This window comes from Lampetra fluviatilis, chromosome 48 (genome assembly GCF_964198595.1).
Source record: "Lampetra fluviatilis chromosome 48, kcLamFluv1.1, whole genome shotgun sequence".
Classification (NCBI taxonomy): Eukaryota; Metazoa; Chordata; class Hyperoartia; order Petromyzontiformes; family Petromyzontidae; genus Lampetra; species Lampetra fluviatilis.
In genome coordinates this window covers 4,316,870-4,339,206 of record NC_136322.1, presented here as the reverse complement: position 1 = coordinate 4,339,206, position 22,337 = coordinate 4,316,870, and the positions used below count along the sequence as shown (strand labels likewise).

The 22,337-nt window shown below is 54.8% G+C and overlaps 2 protein-coding genes across 2 annotated transcripts; both read left to right on the top strand.

The window, feature by feature from the left end:
* The first annotated feature begins 8,257 nt into the window (after positions 1-8,257).
* LOC144948222 (histone H4) lies at positions 8,258-8,569 on the top strand. Its single transcript, XM_078877649.1, has one exon. It carries the CDS (start codon positions 8,258-8,260, stop codon positions 8,567-8,569), a length of 312 nt encoding a protein of 103 aa, XP_078733775.1.
* An 11,895-nt stretch (positions 8,570-20,464) lies between these two features.
* On the top strand, positions 20,465-20,845 carry LOC144948123 (histone H2A). Its single transcript, XM_078877554.1, has one exon. The coding sequence runs from the start codon at positions 20,465-20,467 to the stop codon at positions 20,843-20,845; it is 381 nt and encodes a 126-aa protein (XP_078733680.1).
* Positions 20,846-22,337: the final 1,492 nt, after the last annotated feature.

The following is a 22,337-nucleotide window of genomic DNA, read 5'->3' as shown; positions in this document are numbered from 1 at the left end:
TGGTACAAATATGTGTAGTTAAATATTTTTTACATGGTTAATAACATCTTTCCAATGATTACTCATTCGTGTTACTTAGTGCAGTAAATACGTGTTACTTATTGCAGTAAAAACAACCCATCGGATGAACCATCCTGCGCTCCTAGAATATCAACTCTGTCGGTGCATTAAACGTAAGATTATATATTTTCTTTAAACATTCGACTGCAGAGTCACTTGAGTTGAATTTGAGTGGTGATGATTGTGCACCGTGCCTCGATCTTGTTCAAGGCGCGCGACCCTTCTGCAGTGCGTGAGCTACTCACCTCTTGCCACGTAAAATGTTAAACTTTCTATTTAATGTCGGTTAATTTTGAGTAAATTTCTTCAGTTTGTTGTCCATCTGAAAATCCATATATTTATTCATTTCAAAGTTCGATTAAAACGTCCAGTTAAAAGTTCGGTGACAAGGGACTGTTGACATGGCGCGCAGTCCTCACCATAGCGCGAGAGGAGAAATCGAGAGCGCGCGAGGCAAAACTTAAATAGAAAATATTTCGTTGGAATTAAATATGAGTAGTCTGTTGAAGCATCTTGTCTTGCAAAAAATTCGAGTGCGTTTTAAATAGTGTTCATCAGTAACACTTTTGAAAACCGACAATCGTCATAGCATGCCCTGACCGAACAATGTCTCCCAAATGTTGGTTGTTCACTTGTTTTGAATTATAATTTATATCGTGAGCATTGTCGTATATTGCATAAGTAACGTACATTAAAGAAGTGATCTTCGTGATAATGTATCAACTAGATGCATGTAAGTATGAACGTTACGGGAGTAATCGAGCCCAAAGGCAGGCGTGATAAACACAGTGAGTATGGTGGCAACTCCCTCACCAGAGCTGAGTTCTGGATGATCTCAGCGACGTCCGCATTCAGTACGCCGCTTCTATAATAACCTCGGGCCTGGAGAACACTCGTTTCGAATTCGTGAGAGCGCTGATTTCGATTTCAAAGAGGCGAGGCGATAAAAGCGACGTCTTGAGATGGCGGAAACTGCTCCTGCTCAACCACCAGCTGCGGCTACTTCAGCGCCTAAAAGCCCCAAGAAGAAGCGCGCCGCTCCAAAGGCCAAGAAGGTCGGCCCCAGCGTGTCCGAGCTCATCCTCAAGGCTCTGGCCAGCAGCAAGGAGAGGAACGGCGTGTCTCTTCCTGCGCTCAAAAAGTCGCTTGCTGCCGGAGGATACGACGTGGAGAAGAACAATGCCCGCGTGAAGTTGGCCATCAAGAAGCTCGTGGCCAAAGACGCCGTGGCGCAAGTGAAGGGCAGCGGCGCGTCTGGCTCTTTCAAACTCAACAAGGAAAAGGCTGCCGCAAAGGCGAAGCCCAAGTCGTCAACGGCAAAGCCCGCAGCTAAAAAGCCCGCGGCAGCCAAGAAGGTGAAGAAGCCCGCGGCAGCCAAGAAGACCGCGCCCAAGAAGTCTCCCAAGAAAGCAAAGAAGCCCGCGGCTGCCAAGGCGGCCAAGAGCCCCAAAAAGGTGAAGTTGGCTGTTAAGCCCAAGAAGGCGGCGAAGAGCCCAGCCAAGCCCAAGGCTGCGAAGCCCAAGGTCGCTAAGCCCAAGACCGTCAAGGCCAAGGCCGCCAAACCCAAGGTGGCCAAGCCCAAGAAGGCCGCGGCCAAGCCCAAGAAGACTGCGCCAAAGAAGTGAATCCGATCGGACGACGCTCGATTCACTCCACCTCAACGGCTCTTTTCAGAGCCACCCACTTAGTTAAAAAAGTGAACCAGATGCTGCTGCGCTTCCATTAGTTCATCGGTAACACATGACAGTGTATTACGTTGCTGTTGAATGCGTGCCATATTCTGTAAGTCAAACCCATTTACGGCGTGGCGATGGTTGCTCGCCTTGCCTCGGCCCTGATCAAGGAGCTCGACGCTTGGTGCAGTTCAATCGTGAGGATTTGTGTAGATTGGATAAGTTACGTACATTCGCCAAATTAACTATAACATTTTACCCACTCGATGTGTTTTAAGCATTGATGTGATGGGAGTAATCGAGCCCGAAAGCAGGGATCACAAACACAGGCGAGGCGGGTGGCAGCTCCCTCACTCGAACGGAGTGCAGAGTAATCTCAGCGACGTCCGAATTATGTGTTGCACCTCTTCATTCCGTCATCATGTTACTGGTGCCAAATATGGAATTTAGTCTAAAAAGGTATTGATTCCAGACAGCTTTACTCAATTTGCCTTCATTCGCTCGTTCTCGCCTTTTCACTTTGTTTTGTAAACATTGCGGTGCACCATCTAAACTTCTCTATTAAAATTAATTTCTATACGTAAATATCGCATTGTTTGCAATGTCTTTCTTACTTTGGGAGAACTAGTTGGTGACGTTCACTCAACTATTGTGTTGGAAGCCGTTTAGCTTCACACGATTATAAAGTTAGTTCATTGTAGGGGTCGCTAGCCCCCGAGATCCCTCCCTCGATAATACTAACGGCCGGACTAACATCATCAATCGCCCCCCCGCTGCTAAGCGAACCGCCGCTAGGCTCCTCACCCAGGGTGTGGGAGCCGTCACCCGAGGATTCCCCTCCACCGCGGGTCCGCGTAGCAGGCATGGATAACCACGCACGCGCACACCCACACACAGCTCTGCACGGCACTCACCCAACCCTGACCACTCACGTTAGGATCGCGCACCTGTGTTACACACGTCGTGAACGTGCGCGCACACACGCATACAGCTCCACACGCGATACCCACTCCTGCGCCGCTCTGCGCCGCGCTGGCCGCCCACGTTACGATCGCGCACCTTGGGCACGCCGATTACGCACGCCGAGAGCTTACGCAAGTAACGAGCGCACGCAAGCGGGGCACACGCCGACACGACGACTCGTCCCCTCCCCCACTCGCGCGTGCACGTCAACACAAATATCGTACAAGGACGATTCTCCTCTCACACGGCTGCGTAGTCACGCCAACACACCAAAAGTGCTCTCCCCGGGCGTTAACGCACACACCTCCGTACCCGCACAATCGTACAGAGACCACGGCCTTTATGCGTACAACGACCACACACTCGCGAATGCAGTGCACGCTAATACCACGTTCCAAAAACACCCAACAACACGGTTTTGTTACTACGCTCGAGATTTTATTAGCCCTTGCTAACCAACCGAGCCACCCGTGTGTGTGTGCGGGACAGCAAGGCGCTTCTAACCCACACTCTGGTGCCGTGTAGCCCTATTCTATGCTGCGCTCTCTGCTAAACCGCTTTCCTACTCGTCCTTACCCCGAACTAACCCTCTCCTACGGATCCTACCCTCCGCTCTGAGGTGTTGTAAGGCGCGCAACACGATACCGTCTGTAGTCCTTGGTGACCTTGCGGCGCTCAGATCGTCCTGCAGACAATCTAGCGGCTCGCCCGATGACTCCTTCGTCGCTGACCCCGTGTCCAAACTCCAGAAGAAGAGAGTTCCCTACTGCCCCTGCGTTTTCTTTTAAACTATTCACATCAAAGGCTAGGCGCCCCCGTCCCGACCGCCTTGGTCTCTCGACCAATCCTGAGCCTAGGATTTCCCGCTCTTTTGCGATCCCGCCGGCCTTTGAACTTTCGACCAATCAGTCGTCCCGGGTCCTGATCCCAGCTATCTGCCTTGCTGACCCGTGTTTGTGTTTGTATGCGTTTCTAACTGCGGGGCTCTCTGAGCTCGCCGTGGTCGTGCGATCTCAAATCCGCCCACGGCGCCGCAGTGTTACTTGGCCTGGGAAGGGTCCTGTCCAATTCCCTGGCCCTGAGAAACCGTGGGGTAACCCCCCTAGGGGGCCCTCGGGTGAAAACTCAGGGTAGGTGACCCGACCACGAGGCCCTACGTGGGTGCGGGTGCGTGTTTATGTGGGGGGGGTGATGGGGGGCAGTGCGGCGGTGGAAGCCGGGCGGCTCCCTGGCTCGGCCGAGCGGCCCCGTCGCTGTGGCACCACATTCCCCGTGGGTCGCGTTCACAGGCTGCTCCGCAAGGGCAATTACGCCCAGCGGGTCGGCGCTGGAGCACCCGTCTACCTGGCCGCCGTGCTCGAGTACCTTTCTGCCGAGATCCTCGAGCTGGCTGGCAATGCCGCCCGCGACAACAAGAAGACGAGGATCATCCCCCGACACCTGCAGCTCGCCGTGCGAAACGACGAGGAGCTCAACAAGCTCATGGGCGGCGTGACTATCGCCCAGGGCGGTGTGCTGCCCAACATCCAGGCCGTGCTGCTGCCCAAGAAGACCTCTCAGGCAAAGAAGTGAACGCGCCGCCGCCTCTACCACCACAACAACGGCTCTTTTCAGAGCCACCCACTTACTTGCAAAGAGCTCGGACAGTCGTACACAGGAGTTTTGTTATACTGGTAGGAACGAAGTGGACCAGACCACCAATAGATTAATGTGTCCGTCCGTCAACATCGCCCCCTACTGCAAACATTTGGCATGACCCTACGAAAACCTTGACTCAGTGACGCTATCCTGGCTAAACAAGTGTAACATTCCCTTATAATTCCCTCAGCTTTTAATTAAAACATTTAAATTAATGAGGCTTTCCTGGCTAAACACGTGTAACATTCCCTAATAATTCCCTGAGATAGCTTTTAATTAAAACTTTGAAATTAAATAAAACAACTAACAGCGCCCTAATAATTCCCTGAGATAGCTTTTAATTAAAACTTTGAAATTAAAAAAAAACTCACAGCGCCCTAAAGCCTACAGCTAGGCCTAAAGCCTAGAACTAGGCCTGAAACTCTCCATTCGTGTCGTACCCCCGCGTGTGTGAAAGGGAGTTATGTTTAACAATGTTACATTCCCTCATGTTTTTAAATAGAAACATTTAAATTTAAAGCTTTTACATGAATCATTAAATCATTTAAATTAAAAATTAACTCACAGCGCCCTAAAGCATACAGCTAGGCCTAAAGCCTAGAACTAGGCCTCAATCTCTCCCTTCGTATCGTCCGATTAGGTGTAGCAACATCGCCCCCTACTGCAAACACTTGGCAGGACCCTACAAAAACCTTTTGACTCAGTGGGGCTTTCCTGGCTTAACAAGTGTAATAATACATTATGTTTATATTATTTGGTTATTCGTTCCTACCAGCCCACCCCGCAGGGTCCTGTTTAATAAGGACACCGTCGTCGAGTTGCCCTCGTCCCAAATTGCTCGCAATTAAACGAATGCTCTGCTCATTCCAGATACCCTTTATGTCTAATTTAGGAACGGTATTTGAGCAGCATTCCAACATTGCATCAATCATGGAACATGGTTTAGAATAAATTGGGATGCCTATTGGAAGAAAGAATCGTGTTTTTTAAAGAATAAAACTCGCTCTTTTTGAGCGGTCAGAAAAGGGATCAAATGAGCACATCAGCTCAGGGTTGTGGCCGGTGTTAGCTGATAGTAAGCAAAAAAGTACTGGTAAACGCTGGGGATGTCAACACTCGGTAAAGTATAATATTACTTGTCAAATAAGATGGTACAAATATGTGTAGTTAAATATTTTTTACATGGTTAATAACATCTTTCCAATGATTACTCATTCGTGTTACTTAGTGCAGTAAATACGTGTTACTTATTGCAGTAAAAACAACCCATCGGATGAACCATCCTGCGCTCCTAGAATATCAACTCTGTCGGTGCATTAAACGTAAGATTATATATTTTCTTTAAACATTCGACTGCAGAGTCACTTGAGTTGAATTTGAGTGGTGATGATTGTGCACCGTGCCTCGATCTTGTTCAAGGCGCGCGACCCTTCTGCAGTGCGTGAGCTACTCACCTCTTGCCACGTAAAATGTTAAACTTTCTATTTAATGTCGGTTAATTTTGAGTAATTTTCTTCAGTTTGTTGTCCATCTGAAAATCCATATATTTATTCATTTCAAAGTTCGATTAAAACGTCCAGTTAAAAGTTCGGTGACAAGGGACTGTTGACATGGCGCGCAGTCCTCACCATAGCGCGAGAGGAGGAATCGCGAGCGCGCGAGGCAAAACTTAAATAGAAAATATTTCGTTGGAATTAAATATGAGTAGTCTGTTGAAGCATCTTGTCTTGCAAAAAATTCGAGTGCGTTTTAAATAGTGTTAATCAGTAACACTTTTGAAAACCGACAATCGTCATAGCATGCCCTGACCGAACAATGTCTCCCAAATGTTGGTTGTTCACTTGTTTTGAATTATAATTTATATCGTGAGCATTGTCGTATATTGCATAAGTAACGTACATTAAAGAAGTGATCTTCGTGATAATGTATCAACTAGATGCATGTAAGTATGAACGTTACGGGAGTAATCGAGCCCAAAGGCAGGCGTGATAAACACAGTGAGTATGGTGGCAACTCCCTCACCAGAGCTGAGTTCTGGATGATCTCAGCGACGTCCGCATTCAGTACGCCGCTTCTATAATAACCTCGGGCCTGGAGAACACTCGTTTCGAATTCGTGAGAGCGCTGATTTCGATTTCAAAGAGGCGAGGCGATAAAAGCGACGTCTTGAGATGGCGGAAACTGCTCCTGCTCAACCACCAGCTGCGGCTACTTCAGCGCCTAAAAGCCCCAAGAAGAAGCGCGCCGCTCCAAAGGCCAAGAAGGTCGGCCCCAGCGTGTCCGAGCTCATCCTCAAGGCTCTGGCCAGCAGCAAGGAGAGGAACGGCGTGTCTCTTCCTGCGCTCAAAAAGTCGCTTGCTGCCGGAGGATACGACGTGGAGAAGAACAATGCCCGCGTGAAGTTGGCCATCAAGAAGCTCGTGGCCAAAGACGCCGTGGCGCAAGTGAAGGGCAGCGGCGCGTCTGGCTCTTTCAAACTCAACAAGGAAAAGGCTGCCGCAAAGGCGAAGCCCAAGTCGTCAACGGCAAAGCCCGCAGCTAAAAAGCCCGCGGCAGCCAAGAAGGTGAAGAAGCCCGCGGCAGCCAAGAAGACCGCGCCCAAGAAGTCTCCCAAGAAAGCAAAGAAGCCCGCGGCTGCCAAGGCGGCCAAGAGCCCCAAAAAGGTGAAGTTGGCTGTTAAGCCCAAGAAGGCGGCGAAGAGCCCAGCCAAGCCCAAGGCTGCGAAGCCCAAGGTCGCTAAGCCCAAGACCGTCAAGGCCAAGGCCGCCAAACCCAAGGTGGCCAAGCCCAAGAAGGCCGCGGCCAAGCCCAAGAAGACTGCGCCAAAGAAGTGAATCCGATCGGACGACGCTCGATTCACTCCACCTCAACGGCTCTTTTCAGAGCCACCCACTTAGTTAAAAAAGTGAACCAGATGCTGCTGCGCTTCCATTAGTTCATCGGTAACACATGACAGTGTATTACGTTGCTGTTGAATGCGTGCCATATTCTGTAAGTCAAACCCATTTACGGCGTGGCGATGGTTGCTCGCCTTGCCTCGGCCCTGATCAAGGAGCTCGACGCTTGGTGCAGTTCAATCGTGAGGATTTGTGTAGATTGGATAAGTTACGTACATTCGCCAAATTAACTATAACATTTTACCCACTCGATGTGTTTTAAGCATTGATGTGATGGGAGTAATCGAGCCCGAAAGCAGGGATCACAAACACAGGCGAGGCGGGTGGCAGCTCCCTCACTCGAACGGAGTGCAGAGTAATCTCAGCGACGTCCGAATTATGTGTTGCACCTCTTCATTCCGTCATCATGTTACTGGTGCCAAATATGGAATTTAGTCTAAAAAGGTATTGATTCCAGACAGCTTTACTCAATTTGCCTTCATTCGCTCGTTCTCGCCTTTTCACTTTGTTTTGTAAACATTGCGGTGCACCATCTAAACTTCTCTATTAAAATTAATTTCTATACGTAAATATCGCATTGTTTGCAATGTCTTTCTTACTTTGGGAGAACTAGTTGGTGACGTTCACTCAACTATTGTGTTGGAAGCCGTTTAGCTTCACACGATTATAAAGTTAGTTCATCTTGTTCACTTGAAAACAAGACCTTACACCGATTATTCACTCCACGTGCAATCTTGCAACAGATCGCGTTCCTCTCGCGTTCGCTGCGGGTGTGCCAATATCATTACAGAGTGCTTCGAAGAAGGGTCATTGCCCAAAACGTCGCATATTATACATGTCAAGGAAGTGTTATTGACGACAGTGGAGGGTTTTCTTCGTCACAGAGGTTAAAGGTCTAAGGTTTAAGGCGGAGCCATCGCGGAGGGCAGGGGTGGTCGGTGACGTCACCACGCTTCGGGTATAAAGGCGGCTGCTGCTGCAAGCTGAGCGCGCAGTCTCTCGCGAGCTTTGTCAGAAGTAGTCGGAATGTCTGGACGCGGTAAAGGCGGTAAGGGGCTCGGCAAGGGAGGCGCAAAACGCCATCGCAAGGTGCTGCGCGACAACATCCAGGGCATCACCAAGCCCGCCATCCGCCGCCTCGCTCGCCGCGGCGGTGTGAAGCGCATCTCGGGCCTCATCTACGAGGAGACCCGCGGCGTCCTGAAGGTCTTCCTTGAGAACGTCATCCGCGACGCCGTCACCTACACGGAGCACGCCAAGCGCAAGACCGTCACCGCCATGGACGTGGTCTACGCCCTCAAGCGCCAGGGCCGCACTCTCTACGGCTTCGGAGGCTGAGCGCCCATCTCTCGCACACTAAGCCAACCCAAAGGCTCTTTTCAGAGCCACCCACCTCTTCGAAACTGCTTGCGCCAGTGTTGCCAAACACTTTCTAAATGGAGCACATGTCCTGGGTTGTTGCGCGCCAATTCCTCGTGAGCGTGGTGGACGTTTGCTTGTTGAGTTGGCGAATCTTCATCTGCTTCCACATGAATGAAAGAAATCATGATATTCACGACACGTCACATTTAACAAGGCGTAATTCTTGAACGCGTTAATACAGTACCCATTTCTGGTATTTTTGCGTTAATTATTTCCAGCTGCAGCCGATTCCGATATTACGTGGAGCATTTGGCGCCACAATCTTACAGCACACTCGTCCTAATTGACGTAGCGTGCCGGAATGCTAATCTCCACCTGTACAGCACAACAGCGAAGTTATTTTTCTCCACCGAGCGCTTGTATTTTTCCAAATTGCGTTCTTAAAACGCCCGTGCGCCGTATTAGACGAGTGGTGAAACAATCCCTCGTAAGAAACAAAAAAACCCACGCTCAAAACACAATATACTGTATTGGGTTTTCCAGTCATCCTTATTAAAACAAAGGCAATGTCCATGGCTGCAATTCACTAATATACATGTTTGGACATTACATTGTGTTATATTCACAAGTCCTTTTTGCAGTAAAAACGATATTAAAGTGAGCATCGCGTCCGCGTTTCTCATTGGAGGCTGATGGAGAGGGATGGTACTAAAAGAGCCACTCAGCAGCGCCGCGCACTACGATCCTCTGATTTGCATCTCGCCTCCTATAAAAGGAGCTCAACGCGCGACCGACATCCACATTCGCTTCCCGTCTGTTCTGACCTGAAGTTGCCTACAACGCGTCGACATGCCCGATCCTCCCGCATCAAAGAGCGCTGGGCCGGCCAAGGTTCCTGCTCCCAAGAAGGGCTCCAAGAAGGCTGTGACCAAGGCTACGCGCAAGGATGGCAAGAAGCGACGCCACCGCAGGAAGGAGAGCTACGCCATTTACATCTACAAGGTGATGAAGCAGGTGCACCCCGATACCGGCATCTCGTCCAAGGCAATGAGCATCATGAACTCGTTCGTCAACGACATCTTCGAGCGCATCGCTTCCGAGGCGTCCCGCCTGGCGCACTACAACAAGCGCTCCACCATCACTTCTCGGGAGATCCAGACCGCAGTGCGACTGCTGCTCCCCGGCGAGCTGGCCAAGCACGCCGTGTCGGAGGGCACCAAGGCCGTCACCAAGTACACAAGCTCCAAGTGAAGCCTCGACTCCACCATTAATTACAAAGGCTCTTTTCAGAGCCACCCACCTCTCCGAACCTGCTTGTACCAGTCCTAGCAGGAGTACAAAACGAAACTTCCAACAAAGCCCCGGTTCACGCGGGGACATTGTTCGCTCATTGAGTGAAGTGGAGAGATCGAACGCATTTTAACATGTTTCCACGTGAATAAAAGCGATAACAATATTCATGGCACATCATATTTACCAGCAGGCATTTCTTGGACTTGTTTGTCCATTGATTTCATCTGCAGCCCATTCAGATATTACATTGGATGTTTGGCGCCAAAACCTTGCAATGCAATATATTTAATTCGTGGTTGTATTTTCGGGCAGGAACTAACATTTTGCACGTGTACATATATGTAAAAGTAAGCGCCTAGCATGGATGACTCGTGCAGTATAATTGATCATCATCTCAATGCCAAGAGAATATATATCTATTCCTGTGATCACCTCTTTCCGACATTTTTACGTATTACTGTTTCCAATGAAGTGCAGTTTCTTAACACTTTATTTAGATCATGCAGAGCACTGTAAAGTTGTTTTCGGAAAGGTGTTTGCTTGAGAAAATAACATCCGTTAAAGACATCGACGGCGCTCAAAGGGTACTACTGCATCGTGATGCGGCATTCTGAAATGATCCAAACTGTGAACATTTTGTTGATTAAGAAGAGTTGACGACTCGAGATCATTGCACGCTGCCAACCAATCAGCACGCTCCCCTTCTTCGCACGTCACGACTCCGCTGACCAGTGAGCGCGCGCTCTGGGCTACATAAGCCGCCTTCTCCCCGCCTGTGAGAATCTTTGCCCTCACCAAGCCATGGCTCGCACCAAGCAGACGGCTCGCAAGTCCACGGGCGGCAAGGCCCCCCGCAAGCAACTCGCCACCAAGGCGGCCCGAAAGAGCGCTCCGGCCACGGGCGGCGTCAAGAAGCCTCACCGCTACAGGCCCGGCACCGTCGCTCTGCGCGAGATCCGCCGCTACCAGAAGTCCACCGAGCTGCTCATCCGCAAACTGCCCTTCCAGCGCCTCGTCAGGGAGATCGCGCAGGACTTCAAGACCGACCTGCGCTTCCAGAGCTCCGCTGTCATGGCTCTGCAGGAGGCCAGCGAAGCGTACCTTGTCGCGCTCTTCGAGGACACCAACCTGTGCGCCATCCACGCCAAGCGCGTCACCATCATGCCCAAGGACATTCAGCTCGCCCGCCGCATTCGTGGCGAGCGCGCTTGAACGCCCAGCTCGGCCCTCAAAGCACAACACAAAGGCTCTTTTCAGAGCCACCACTTACTCATGAAAACGCTTCCATGTGTGTGTGGTGCCACAGCGACGGGGCCGCTCTGCCGAGCCAGGGAGCCGCCCGGCTTCCCCCACCGCACCGCCCCCCATCACCCCCCCCACATAAGCACACACCCGCACGCATTCCCCCCCCCCCCATAGAGCTGGAAGGGAAGGTCACCTGACCGACCGGTTTTTATCCGAGAAACCCTTATCGGGATTAATTCTCACGGTTTCCGGCGATCAGGGAATTGGACGACCTCCCCCGTGCTACGTTGCGCCGCGGCGCTGCGACCAGCCTTAATATGGTGTGGTCGCGGCATGGGGCATTCGGCCACCGCGGTTGAGGCGCATTTCCCCTCACACACACCCCCACGGGTCGACGAGACAGACGAAGGAGGGAGGGGACAGCATGAATAGCGGGACCGCAGGGGCTCTTGCGCATAGTCATGGAGGGTTGGGATCATTACGCTTGAGCGCGCAGGCCCCATTGTTAGGAAGGGTAAGGGAGTAATTATGATGTACGCCGCCAACGCCGCTCACTGATTAGCATATCAAAAGCGCCCGGAACCGCCGTGCGAGGGCTCGAGGTGCAAGAGCCGATTGTTCAGCGCAGCATCCCTTTGAGGTAGGGAGGATAAATAGGGGGGCGCAAAGGGGAAATCGCTCTCTTACTCCGAGAAGCCCGCGTCCAAGACGGCCCCCAGCTCTGCCCTCCGGACGTCCGTGCGACGTGTCGAGGCAAGCAGCGAGGAAAACCCACGGAACGTCGAGTGCCTCAAACCGTGAGTAAGGAGGTAAAAGTATTTCGTGAACGATAAATAGGGAATAGGTCCAGGGGAAGTAGGATAGGCCAGCCTCGTCGACTCACACTGATCTTAACATCTAGTTCCAGGTAGGGCTAATAAAATCTCGAGCGTAGTAACAAAACCGTGTTGTTGGGTGTTTTTGAACGTGGTATTAGCGTGCACTGCATTCGCGGGTGTGTGGTCGTTGTATGCGTAGAGGCCGGGGTCTCTGTACGATTGTGCGGGTACGGATGTGTGTGTGTTAACGCCCGGGGAGAGCACTTTTGTGTGTTGGCGTGCCTACGCAGCCGTGTGAGAGGAGAATCGTCCTTGTACGATACTTGTGTTGACGTGCACGCGCGAGTGCGGGAGGGGACGAGTCGTCGTGTCGGCGTGCGCCCCGCTCGCGTGTGCGGAACCGCGGTGCGCAGTGAAGCTGTTAGCTTGGTGCGAGCTTGCGTGTGCTCGTTACTTGCGTAAGCTCTCGGCGTGCGTAATCGGCGTGCCCCAGGTGCGCGATCGTAACGTGAGCGGCCAGCGCGGCGCAGAGCGGCGAAAGAGTGGGTGTCGCGTGTGGAGCTGTATGTGGGTGCGCGCACGTTCACGACGTGTGTACTACAGGTGCGCGATCCTAGCGTGAGTGGTCAGGGTTGAGTGAGTGCCGCGCAGAGCTGTGTGTGGGTGTGCGCGTACGTAATTAACCATGCCTGCTACGCGGACCCGCGGTGGAGGGGAATCCTCGGGCGACGGCTCCCACACCATGGGTGAGGAGCCTAGCAGCGGTTCGCTTAGCAGCGGGGGGGCGATTGATGATGTTAGCCCGGCCGTTAGCATTATCGAGGGAGGGATCTCGGGGGCTAGCGACCCCCACACATTGGTGTCAGAAGTGGGATGGACCCCCGCGTTACCTCACGCTAAAATAAGACTGATATTTACCGGCCGGGGGGCCCCTTCGTGGAAGGCATTCGCCCGCAATCTCTTAGGGGCCAAGGAAATTAATGGATGGACGGACGCGCAGGCAGTACGTCAACTTAATATGAATCTTGATGGGCGGGCAGCCGATTTTGTAGAAGCGTTACCCGCGAGCGCACAGACACAGCTAGAGGAGCTGATGCGCCGACTCGATCAGCGTTTTGGCACGCGTGACGAGGAGGAAGCAAAATCGGCCTTAGAGGCGCGCCGTCGCCAACCTGGCGAAGATCTCCGTGATTACGCCGAGGATGTGCGCGAGTTAACAAAGATCGCACGCCCGGGGTACGCAACTGAGGTTATTGAGGAACTGGCTGCCGAGAAAATCCAGCGGTACCTGTCTCGCACGGCGTGGTGGCAGCCAGACATGAGCTGCCCACGTCTTCCCTTTAACACCCTTGTCGAGCGCGCACGTAAGTGTGAAAGAATTCACAGCGAACGCGCGCAGCTCCGGGGGCTGGGACGAGAGCGCGCCATTGCGAGCCTGCTCTCGGAAGACGAGGAGGAGGAACAGGAGCTCGCGAGGACGGTAAGGGGCCGGGAAAGAGAACCTCCAGTGTCCCGCGAGACAACCCCGGGATGGGTTGCCGGTATACAAACGGGTATAAAGGATGTCTCCGGCCAGGTAACCCAGGTAGGTGACAGGGTAACCCAGGTAGGTGACAGGGTAACCCAAGTAGACAACAAGGTAACCCAAGTACGGGCACACATGACTGCGCTGGAGACAATGGTAGAGACGGTCCAGGCCGAGGTAGGAGGATTAACTGGGAGGATAGCCCGACTAGAAGCAGAGTATGAGCAACAGCGCACGGGGGGAGGAGGGAGTGGGCAGAAAGTTCGCCACAGAGCCGCCACTCCTCCCAGGACGTGTTATGTGTGCGACCGTCGAGGGCATCTCATGAGGGACTGCCCTCAGCGCGCCCGTGCGAGGCCGATGCATAGGTCAAACACTAAGCCCCCCCTAGAGAGGGGACCACCAGGGGATGAAATCGACGTAGACCCGACCCAAACCAGCTGTAATAATAATGGCGAGCGAGTGATCCATAAACAGGTTACAACGACAACACCCAAGGGCGCATGGACCTCGGGCGATTGGCTGCGGGAGCTGGTGGCAGGGATAACGGGAGCCACGTCGCTGGTGGAAGGCCAGGTGAACGGGCAGCGCACCCGGATCCTGTTGGACACGGGCGCCGTGGCCTCTCTCATGAGCGCCGCGCACTGCAGCATGCTCGGGGTGGACGTGGGCTGCCTGCAGGCCCCGGATCGCGCGCTGCACACGGCAAGCGGAGCCGGGATGGGGTTGCTGGGGAAGGTCTCCCTCGAGGTCCGTCTAGGAAACCAGGTGTGCACACAGGAATTCTACGTTTCGAGTGTGTTGTGCCACGAGTGCATTGCAGGAACGGACCTCCTGGAAAAGTTGGGACTTAACATACAGCCCCGGCAACGATGCGCTACGGTGGAGGGCAGCGGGGAGCGGATTCCGTTCCTAGGACAGGAGCCGAATCGCCCACGCTTCACACCCGTGACCGCTACGCTGGTGTCGGCCGTCACCATCGGGCCTCTCGCCGAGATGCTGGTGCCAGTGGCAACCCTCTCCACCGACCCAACCCACCGACCATCGGGCGAGGTAATGCTGACTCCTCACCCAGAGTTGGCATCGCGATACGGGGTGGTAGGGTCAGCCACACTGGTAAACGCAGATGGGGGCCGGCTGTTTATACGTGTGTTTAACCCACACAGTACCCCGGCAATGATACGACGACGCACCCCGGTAGCCACCGTACACCCCCTGCACGCTCGCCACTCGAACGACTCGGTGTTCGCACTCTGGGCGGAGGACCCTGGCCGCCCCGAGGACAGCCAGGATCTGGCCTGGCGAGTCGGCCCGACCCCCCGAGCCGAGATTGTTCCCCTGCAGGATGCGCTACATGTGCCTTGGGCAGCCTTACCTAAGGGGGAGGCCGATCAGCTGCGCGGGTTATTGCGGGAGTACGCCGACGTGTTCAGTGAGCACGATTCGGACGTGGGCCGGACCGACCTGGTCAAGCACCAAATTGACACAGGTGCAGCCCGACCCATCAAACTCCCCGCATACCGAGTGGGCGCGCCTGAACGGACCCAGATCAAAGAGGCAGTCACGGATATGCTACGCGATAACATAATCCAGCCCTCCGCGAGCCCTTGGTCTGCCCCGGTGGTACTGGTAACGAAAAAGGACGGATCGACTCGGTTCTGCGTTGATTACCGAAAATTGAACGCAGTCACCCTCGGCGACGCTTTTCCCATCCCACGCATCGACGACACCTTCGACAGTCTCGCAGGAGCGCGGTATTTTTCCACCCTCGATCTGGCGTCCGGTTACTGGCAGGTGGAGATGACGGAGGAGGATCGGCCAAAAACAGCATTCACCACCCCGATGGGCCTGTTTGAGTTTCGAGTGTTGCCGTTCGGACTCACTAACGCGCCCGCGACGTTCCAGCGGTTGATGGAGTTGGTGATGCGGGGCTTGCAGTGGGAACAGTGCCTGATTTACCTGGACGACGTAATAGTGTTCAGTAGGTCGCTGTCCGAACACTGGTCCAGGCTGCGGGAAGTATTCCAGCGACTGCGAGCAGCCCATCTCAAGCTCAAGCCACGTAAGTGTTACATTGCGCAACGCGAGGTGGGGTACCTCGGACACCGAGTCAGCGAGGCAGGGGTGAGCACCGATCCCGAGAAGGTGCGTGCCGTAGTGGATTGGCCGCGGCCGAGGAACCTGACGGAGATCAGGTCATTCTTGGGACTCGCCACTTATTACCGTCGATTTGTAAAGGGATTCAGTGAGATTGCACGCCCCCTCACCCAACTCACCTCCCCTAAGAACCCCTATCAGTGGTCGGAGGCCTGCCAGACGGCTTTCACCACACTCAAAGACCACCTCACCCACACCCCCACCTTGGCTTTCCCAGATTTCACCACCGATTTTATTTTGGACACTGACGCCTGCAGCAGTGGGCTGGGCGCGGTGCTGTCGCAAGTGCAGGGTGGGACGGAGCGGGTCATCGCGTACGCCAGTCGGACCCTGAGCGGGGCCGAACTGAACTATTGTGTAACCCGTCAGGAACTGTATGCTGTAATTTTCGCGTGTAAACAGTTCCGACCGTACTTGTACGGCAGGAAATGTCGTGTGCGCACCGATCATTATGCACTGCAGTTCCTCCTTACATTCAAGGAACCGCGGGGGCAGATGGCTCGATGGCTGGCGCAGCTGCAGGAGTACAACCTGCAGATCGAGTACCGAGCGGGGCGGACACACGCGAACGCGGACGCCTTGTCAAGACGGCCCGCGGTGCGCGCTGAGACGAGGGAGGGAGACGCCTGCCCGTGCTTCACGGGGGGACGCTGCCGCCAGGCAGCAGAACCCAAGGAGCGCGCGGAAACTAAACTCCCCCCCCCGAGAGAGAGTGCAGTGTGCGCCACAGAGACCCTCGCAGGTGGCACTGAGGATCCCGTCGACCGCCCGGCAAGCGCGGGACCCGCGGCTCGGGACCCGATCGGACGGACCCAGGAGGACGTCGGCTGTGCCTTCCCGGGCCTAAACGACGAGCAGCTGAGACAGACCCAGCAGCGAGATCCGGATCTGGCGGCAGTGGAGGCGGCACTGCGGGAGGAAAAGAGCGCCCTACCAGGACCCTGGAGCGGTTTGTATGCCCGGTTGTGTGTACAGAACGGAGTGGTACGGGAGTTAACCGAGGCCGGCCAGCCGGGGTGTATCTGTGTTCCTGCCCAGGTGCGACCCCAGCTGCTACGACTGGTACACGACCACCCGCTCGGGGGCCATGATGGGGAACGGCGCACCCGGGAGACTCTGCGTCGCCAGTATCTCTGGCCTAAATTGGCGCAAGATGTGGCCGCCTGGGTGCAGGGCTGCCGGGCCTGTCAGCAGTGTGGGCAAAAGCCGGCGAGGTACCAGGTACCCCTGAGGCCGTTCCGAGTCAGTCGGACGAATCAGTTGGTCGGAATCGACCTGCAAGGGCCCTTTCCACGATCCCACCGGGGCAACCGATATATTCTTGTAGCGGTGGAGTACTTCACCCGCTACCCCGTGGCGGTGGCTATCCCGGATAAAACAGCCCTCGTAGTGGCCCGGGCCTTCGTGGAAAACTACGTACTTAAGTGCGGGATCCCCGAACGAGTCATTACCGACCAGGGTAGTGAATTCGAGGCCGAACTATTCCAGGCGCTGTGCCGAGAGTTCGGGATCCAGAAGGACCGAACCACGGCATATCACCCCCAGGCGAACGGGATGGTAGAGAGGATGAACCAGACTCTGGCCGGGAAGCTTAAACGCATGGCGGCCGCGAATCAACAGGACTGGGACGAACACCTCCCCTATGCCCTGTTCGCCTACACCACCGCCGTTCACACATCTACAGGACAGACCCCGTTCCTAATGATGTTTGGTCGCGAGTCTCGCCTGCCCGCAGATCTGCTGTTCGGTGTCCCTCCGCCGCAACGGGAGGAAGGGAGCCACCCCGTGGAGCACTTGCTGGAGACCCTGCGAGGGGCCAGGGGCCGAGCCTACCCGCACGGAGAGGCCGCGCACCAGCGGCAAGAGCAGGGCGCCCGACCCCGTATGGAGCCCCCCTTCTACACTGCGGGCTCCGAGGTGTGGCTGTACACTCCCCGCGTCGGTGCCGGACAGGTGGGGAAGCTGACCACCTACTGGCGAGGACCCTGGATTGTGAGACGGCAGATCTCACCATGGACGGTGCTGATTCAGGGAGGAGAGAGGGGCCGGGAGATGGTGGTCAACATCCGCCGACTGAAGCCGTGGCGAGCAGCCCCCGAGGGGGGGAGCCCCGCCGTCCAAGTACCCCGAAACCCCGGGGTCCCCCTACCCCCCGTGCCCGGGGGCCTCGCGCAGTATATGGGCCCCACGGAGCCCCGGGCTCCGAGGGGCCCCGGACGGGGCCGGGGGCGACGAGGACGGCGACCCTTAAACCCCACCGCCTCTGAGTTTGTTCCCCAGCCCGCAGGTGCCAGAGACCGAGGGGAGCCGTTGGAATGGAGGAGGAGACCACCGCCGGAGCCCCAGGAGACGGAGCCGCCACCCCCGAGGCCAGCCACAAGGGCCGGGCGAATCCCGCGGACCCCGCGGCGATACCTCGTGGGGGCAACCCAGGCGAGGTGCTCCAGTCAACCCGGGACGGGGACTGGCACCCCGGGGGGCTATGTGGTGCCACAGCGACGGGGCCGCTCGGCCGAGCCAGGGAGCCGCCCGGCTTCCACCGCCGCACTGCCCCCCATCACCCCCCCCACATAAACACGCACCCGCACCCACGTAGGGCCTCGTGGTCGGGTCACCTACCCTGAGTTTTCACCCGAGGGCCCCCTAGGGGGGTTACCCCACGGTTTCTCAGGGCCAGGGAATTGGACAGGACCCTTCCCAGGCCAAGTAACACTGCGGCGCCGTGGGCGGATTTGAGATCGCACGACCACGGCGAGCTCAGAGAGCCCCGCAGTTAGAAACGCATACAAACACAAACACGGGTCAGCAAGGCAGATAGCTGGGATCAGGAGCCGGGACGACTGATTGGTCGAAAGTTCAAAGGCCGGCGGGATCGCAAAAGAGCGGGAAATCCTAGGCTCAGGATTGGTCGAGAGACCAAGGCGGTCGGGACGGGGGCGCCTAGCCTTTGATGTGAATAGTTTAAAAGAAAACGCAGGGGCAGTAGGGAACTCTCTTCTTCTGGAGTTTGGACACGGGGTCAGCGACGAAGGAGTCATCGGGCGAGCCGCTAGATTGTCTGCAGGACGATCTGAGCGCCGCAAGGTCACCAAGGACTACAGACGGTATCGTGTTGCGCGCCTTACAACACCTCAGAGCGGAGGGTAGGATCCGTAGGAGAGGGTTAGTTCGGGGTAAGGACGAGTAGGAAAGCGGTTTAGCAGAGAGCGCAGCATAGAATAGGGCTACACGGCACCAGAGTGTGGGTTAGAAGCGCCTTGCTGTCCCGCACACACACACGGGTGGCTCGGTTGGTTAGCAAGGGCTAATAAAATCTCGAGCGTAGTAACAAAACCGTGTTGTTGGGTGTTTTTGGAACGTGGTATTAGCGTGCACTGCATTCGCGAGTGTGTGGTCGTTGTACGCATAAAGGCCGTGGTCTCTGTACGATTGTGCGGGTACGGAGGTGTGTGCGTTAACGCCCGGGGAGAGCACTTTTGGTGTGTTGGCGTGACTACGCAGCCGTGTGAGAGGAGAATCGTCCTTGTACGATATTTGTGTTGACGTGCACGCGCGAGTGGGGGAGGGGACGAGTCGTCGTGTCGGCGTGTGCCCCGCTTGCGTGCGCTCGTTACTTGCGTAAGCTCTCGGCGTGCGTAATCGGCGTGCCCAAGGTGCGCGATCGTAACGTGGGCGGCCAGCGCGGCGCAGAGCGGCGCAGGAGTGGGTATCGCGTGTGGAGCTGTATGCGTGTGTGCGCGCACGTTCACGACGTGTGTAACACAGGTGCGCGATCCTAACGTGAGTGGTCAGGGTTGGGTGAGTGCCGTGCAGAGCTGTGTGTGGGTGTGCGCGTGCGTGGTTATCCATGCCTGCTACGCGGACCCGCGGGGGAGGGGAACCCTCGGGTGACGGCTCCCACACCCTGGGTGAGGAGCCTAGCGGCGGTTCGCTTAGCAGCGGGGGGGCGATTGATGAGGTTAGTCCGGCCGTTAGTATTATCGAGGGAGGGATCTCGGGGGCTAGCGACCCCTACATGTGTTCTTCAAAGTTCGGGTGCCGGAAACCTTCGTTTGCTGGTCACGGCTCTCACGAGTCGTCAGGCGTAAGCGACAATGAAGTTCATTTTCTATACCCCGCCGCTCATATTTTTCAACATCACACGTTGGTGTCGTATATAAGCGTTGTGAAACCATGCTTACATAATGTTTAACAAAAGGGTTATTTTGGTGAAATATATTAACTATTAAACCCAAAGATATTGGTTTATGTTGTTTCAAGCCCGAGCTGATAAGAAGTTCACATTTTGCAAACTAAGAGACTGAATTATTCACGCACATATATTTTTAGGCATTGCCCGAACAGGCGGTTAAAGGAAAATATATATACACCGTATAGGCACGTGGGCGATCAATCACGAGCTCAAGGCTATCACAATGATTTCTTATAACCAATGCGGTCCCTCAAAATGATTATTATAATCAATAATACATTGATATTTGCGGAATCCGCTTATAAGTTTGACTTGCCAGCACGTGCCCATTAATTAACTCTATCATGCTTAAAACTTGAACCTATTAAGTACGTGTATCGCATTGTTTCATTCATAAGATGCGTGCCCGCATTAAAATTTATATGGATACAAATAATTAAAGTCAACATCGAATCCTCGCGTCCCGGCTTTTCATTGGTGGCTCAAGGAGAGGGCGGGACTCGACCGAGAGGAGCCAATCAGCAGCGGCGCGCTCTACGATCCTCGTCTCCGCTATAAAAGCCGCTCCGGTGGTGCGTGTTAACGTCACAAATCGTTCGTACTTTGTCTCCAGTGCTTTTTGCATCCTAGGTCGCTTAACAATGTCTGGACGCGGCAAGACCGGTGGCAAGTCTCGCGCCAAGGCAAAGTCCCGCTCTTCCCGCGCCGGCCTGCAGTTCCCCGTGGGTCGCGTTCACAGGCTGCTCCGCAAGGGCAATTACGCCCAGCGGGTCGGCGCTGGAGCACCCGTCTACCTGGCCGCCGTGCTCGAGTACCTTTCTGCCGAGATCCTCGAGCTGGCTGGCAATGCCGCCCGCGACAACAAGAAGACGAGGATCATCCCCCGACACCTGCAGCTCGCCGTGCGAAACGACGAGGAGCTCAACAAGCTCATGGGCGGCGTGACTATCGCCCAGGGCGGTGTGCTGCCCAACATCCAGGCCGTGCTGCTGCCCAAGAAGACCTCTCAGGCAAAGAAGTGAACGCGCCGCCGCCTCTACCACCACAACAACGGCTCTTTTCAGAGCCACCCACTTACTTGCAAAGAGCTCGGACAGTCGTACACAGGAGTTTTGTTATACTGGTAGGAACGAAGTGGACCAGACCACCAATAGATTAATGTGTCCGTCCGTCAACATCGCCCCCTACTGCAAACATTTGGCATGACCCTACGAAAACCTTGACTCAGTGACGCTATCCTGGCTAAACAAGTGTAACATTCCCTTATAATTCCCTCAGCTTTTAATTAAAACATTTAAATTAATGAGGCTTTCCTGGCTAAACACGTGTAACATTCCCTAATAATTCCCTGAGATAGCTTTTAATTAAAACTTTGAAATTAAATAAAACAACTAACAGCGCCCTAATAATTCCCTGAGATAGCTTTTAATTAAAACTTTGAAATTAAAAAAAAACTCACAGCGCCCTAAAGCCTACAGCTAGGCCTAAAGCCTAGAACCAGGCCTGAAACTCTCCATTCGTGTCGTACCCCCGCGTGTGTGAAAGGGAGTTATGTTTGTGGGGGTCGCTAGCCCCCGAGATCCCTCCCTCGATAATACTAACGGCCGGACTAACATCATCAATCGCCCCCCCGCTGCTAAGCGAACCGCCGCTAAGCTCCTCACCCATGGTGTGGGAGCCGTCACCCGAGGATTCCCCTCCACCGCGGGTCCGCGTAGCAGGCATAGTTAACCACGTACGCGCACACCCACACACAGCTCTGCACGGCACTCACCCAACACTGACCACTCACGTTAGGATCGCGCACCTGTGTTACACACGTCGTGAACTTACGCAAGTAACGAGCACACGCAAGCGGGGCACACGCCGACACAACGACTCAAGCCGCCGCCGCCGTGCGCGCGAGACAAACCGTACAACAATGCGCAGCCGATTACGCGCTCGAGCCGTGGGGTCGGGGGTCAGGGGTCCACCACCGCGCCGCACTTTACGCAAGTAACGAGCACACGCAAGCGGGGCACACGCCGACACACAAAAGTGCTCTCCCCGGGCGTTAACGCACACACCCCCGTACCCGCACAATCGTACAGAGACCACGGCCTTTATGCATACGACCACACACTCGCGAATGCAGTGCACGCTAATACCACGTTCCAAAAACACCCAACAACACGGTTTTGTTACTACGCTCGAGATTTTATTAGCCCTTGCTAACCAACCGAGCCACCCGTGTGTGTGTGCGGGACAGCAAGGCGCTTCTAACCCACACTCTGGTGCCGTGTAGCCCTATTCTATGCTGCGCTCTCTGCTAAACCGCTTTCCTACTCGTCCTTACCCCGAACTAACCCTCTCCTACGGATCCTACCCTCCGCTCTGAGGTGTTGTAAGGCGCGCAACACGATACCGTCTGTAGTCCTTGGTGACCTTGCGGCGCTCAGATCGTCCTGCAGACAATCTAGCGGCTCGCCCAATGACTCCTTCGTCGCTGACCCCGTGTCCAAACTCCAGAAGAAG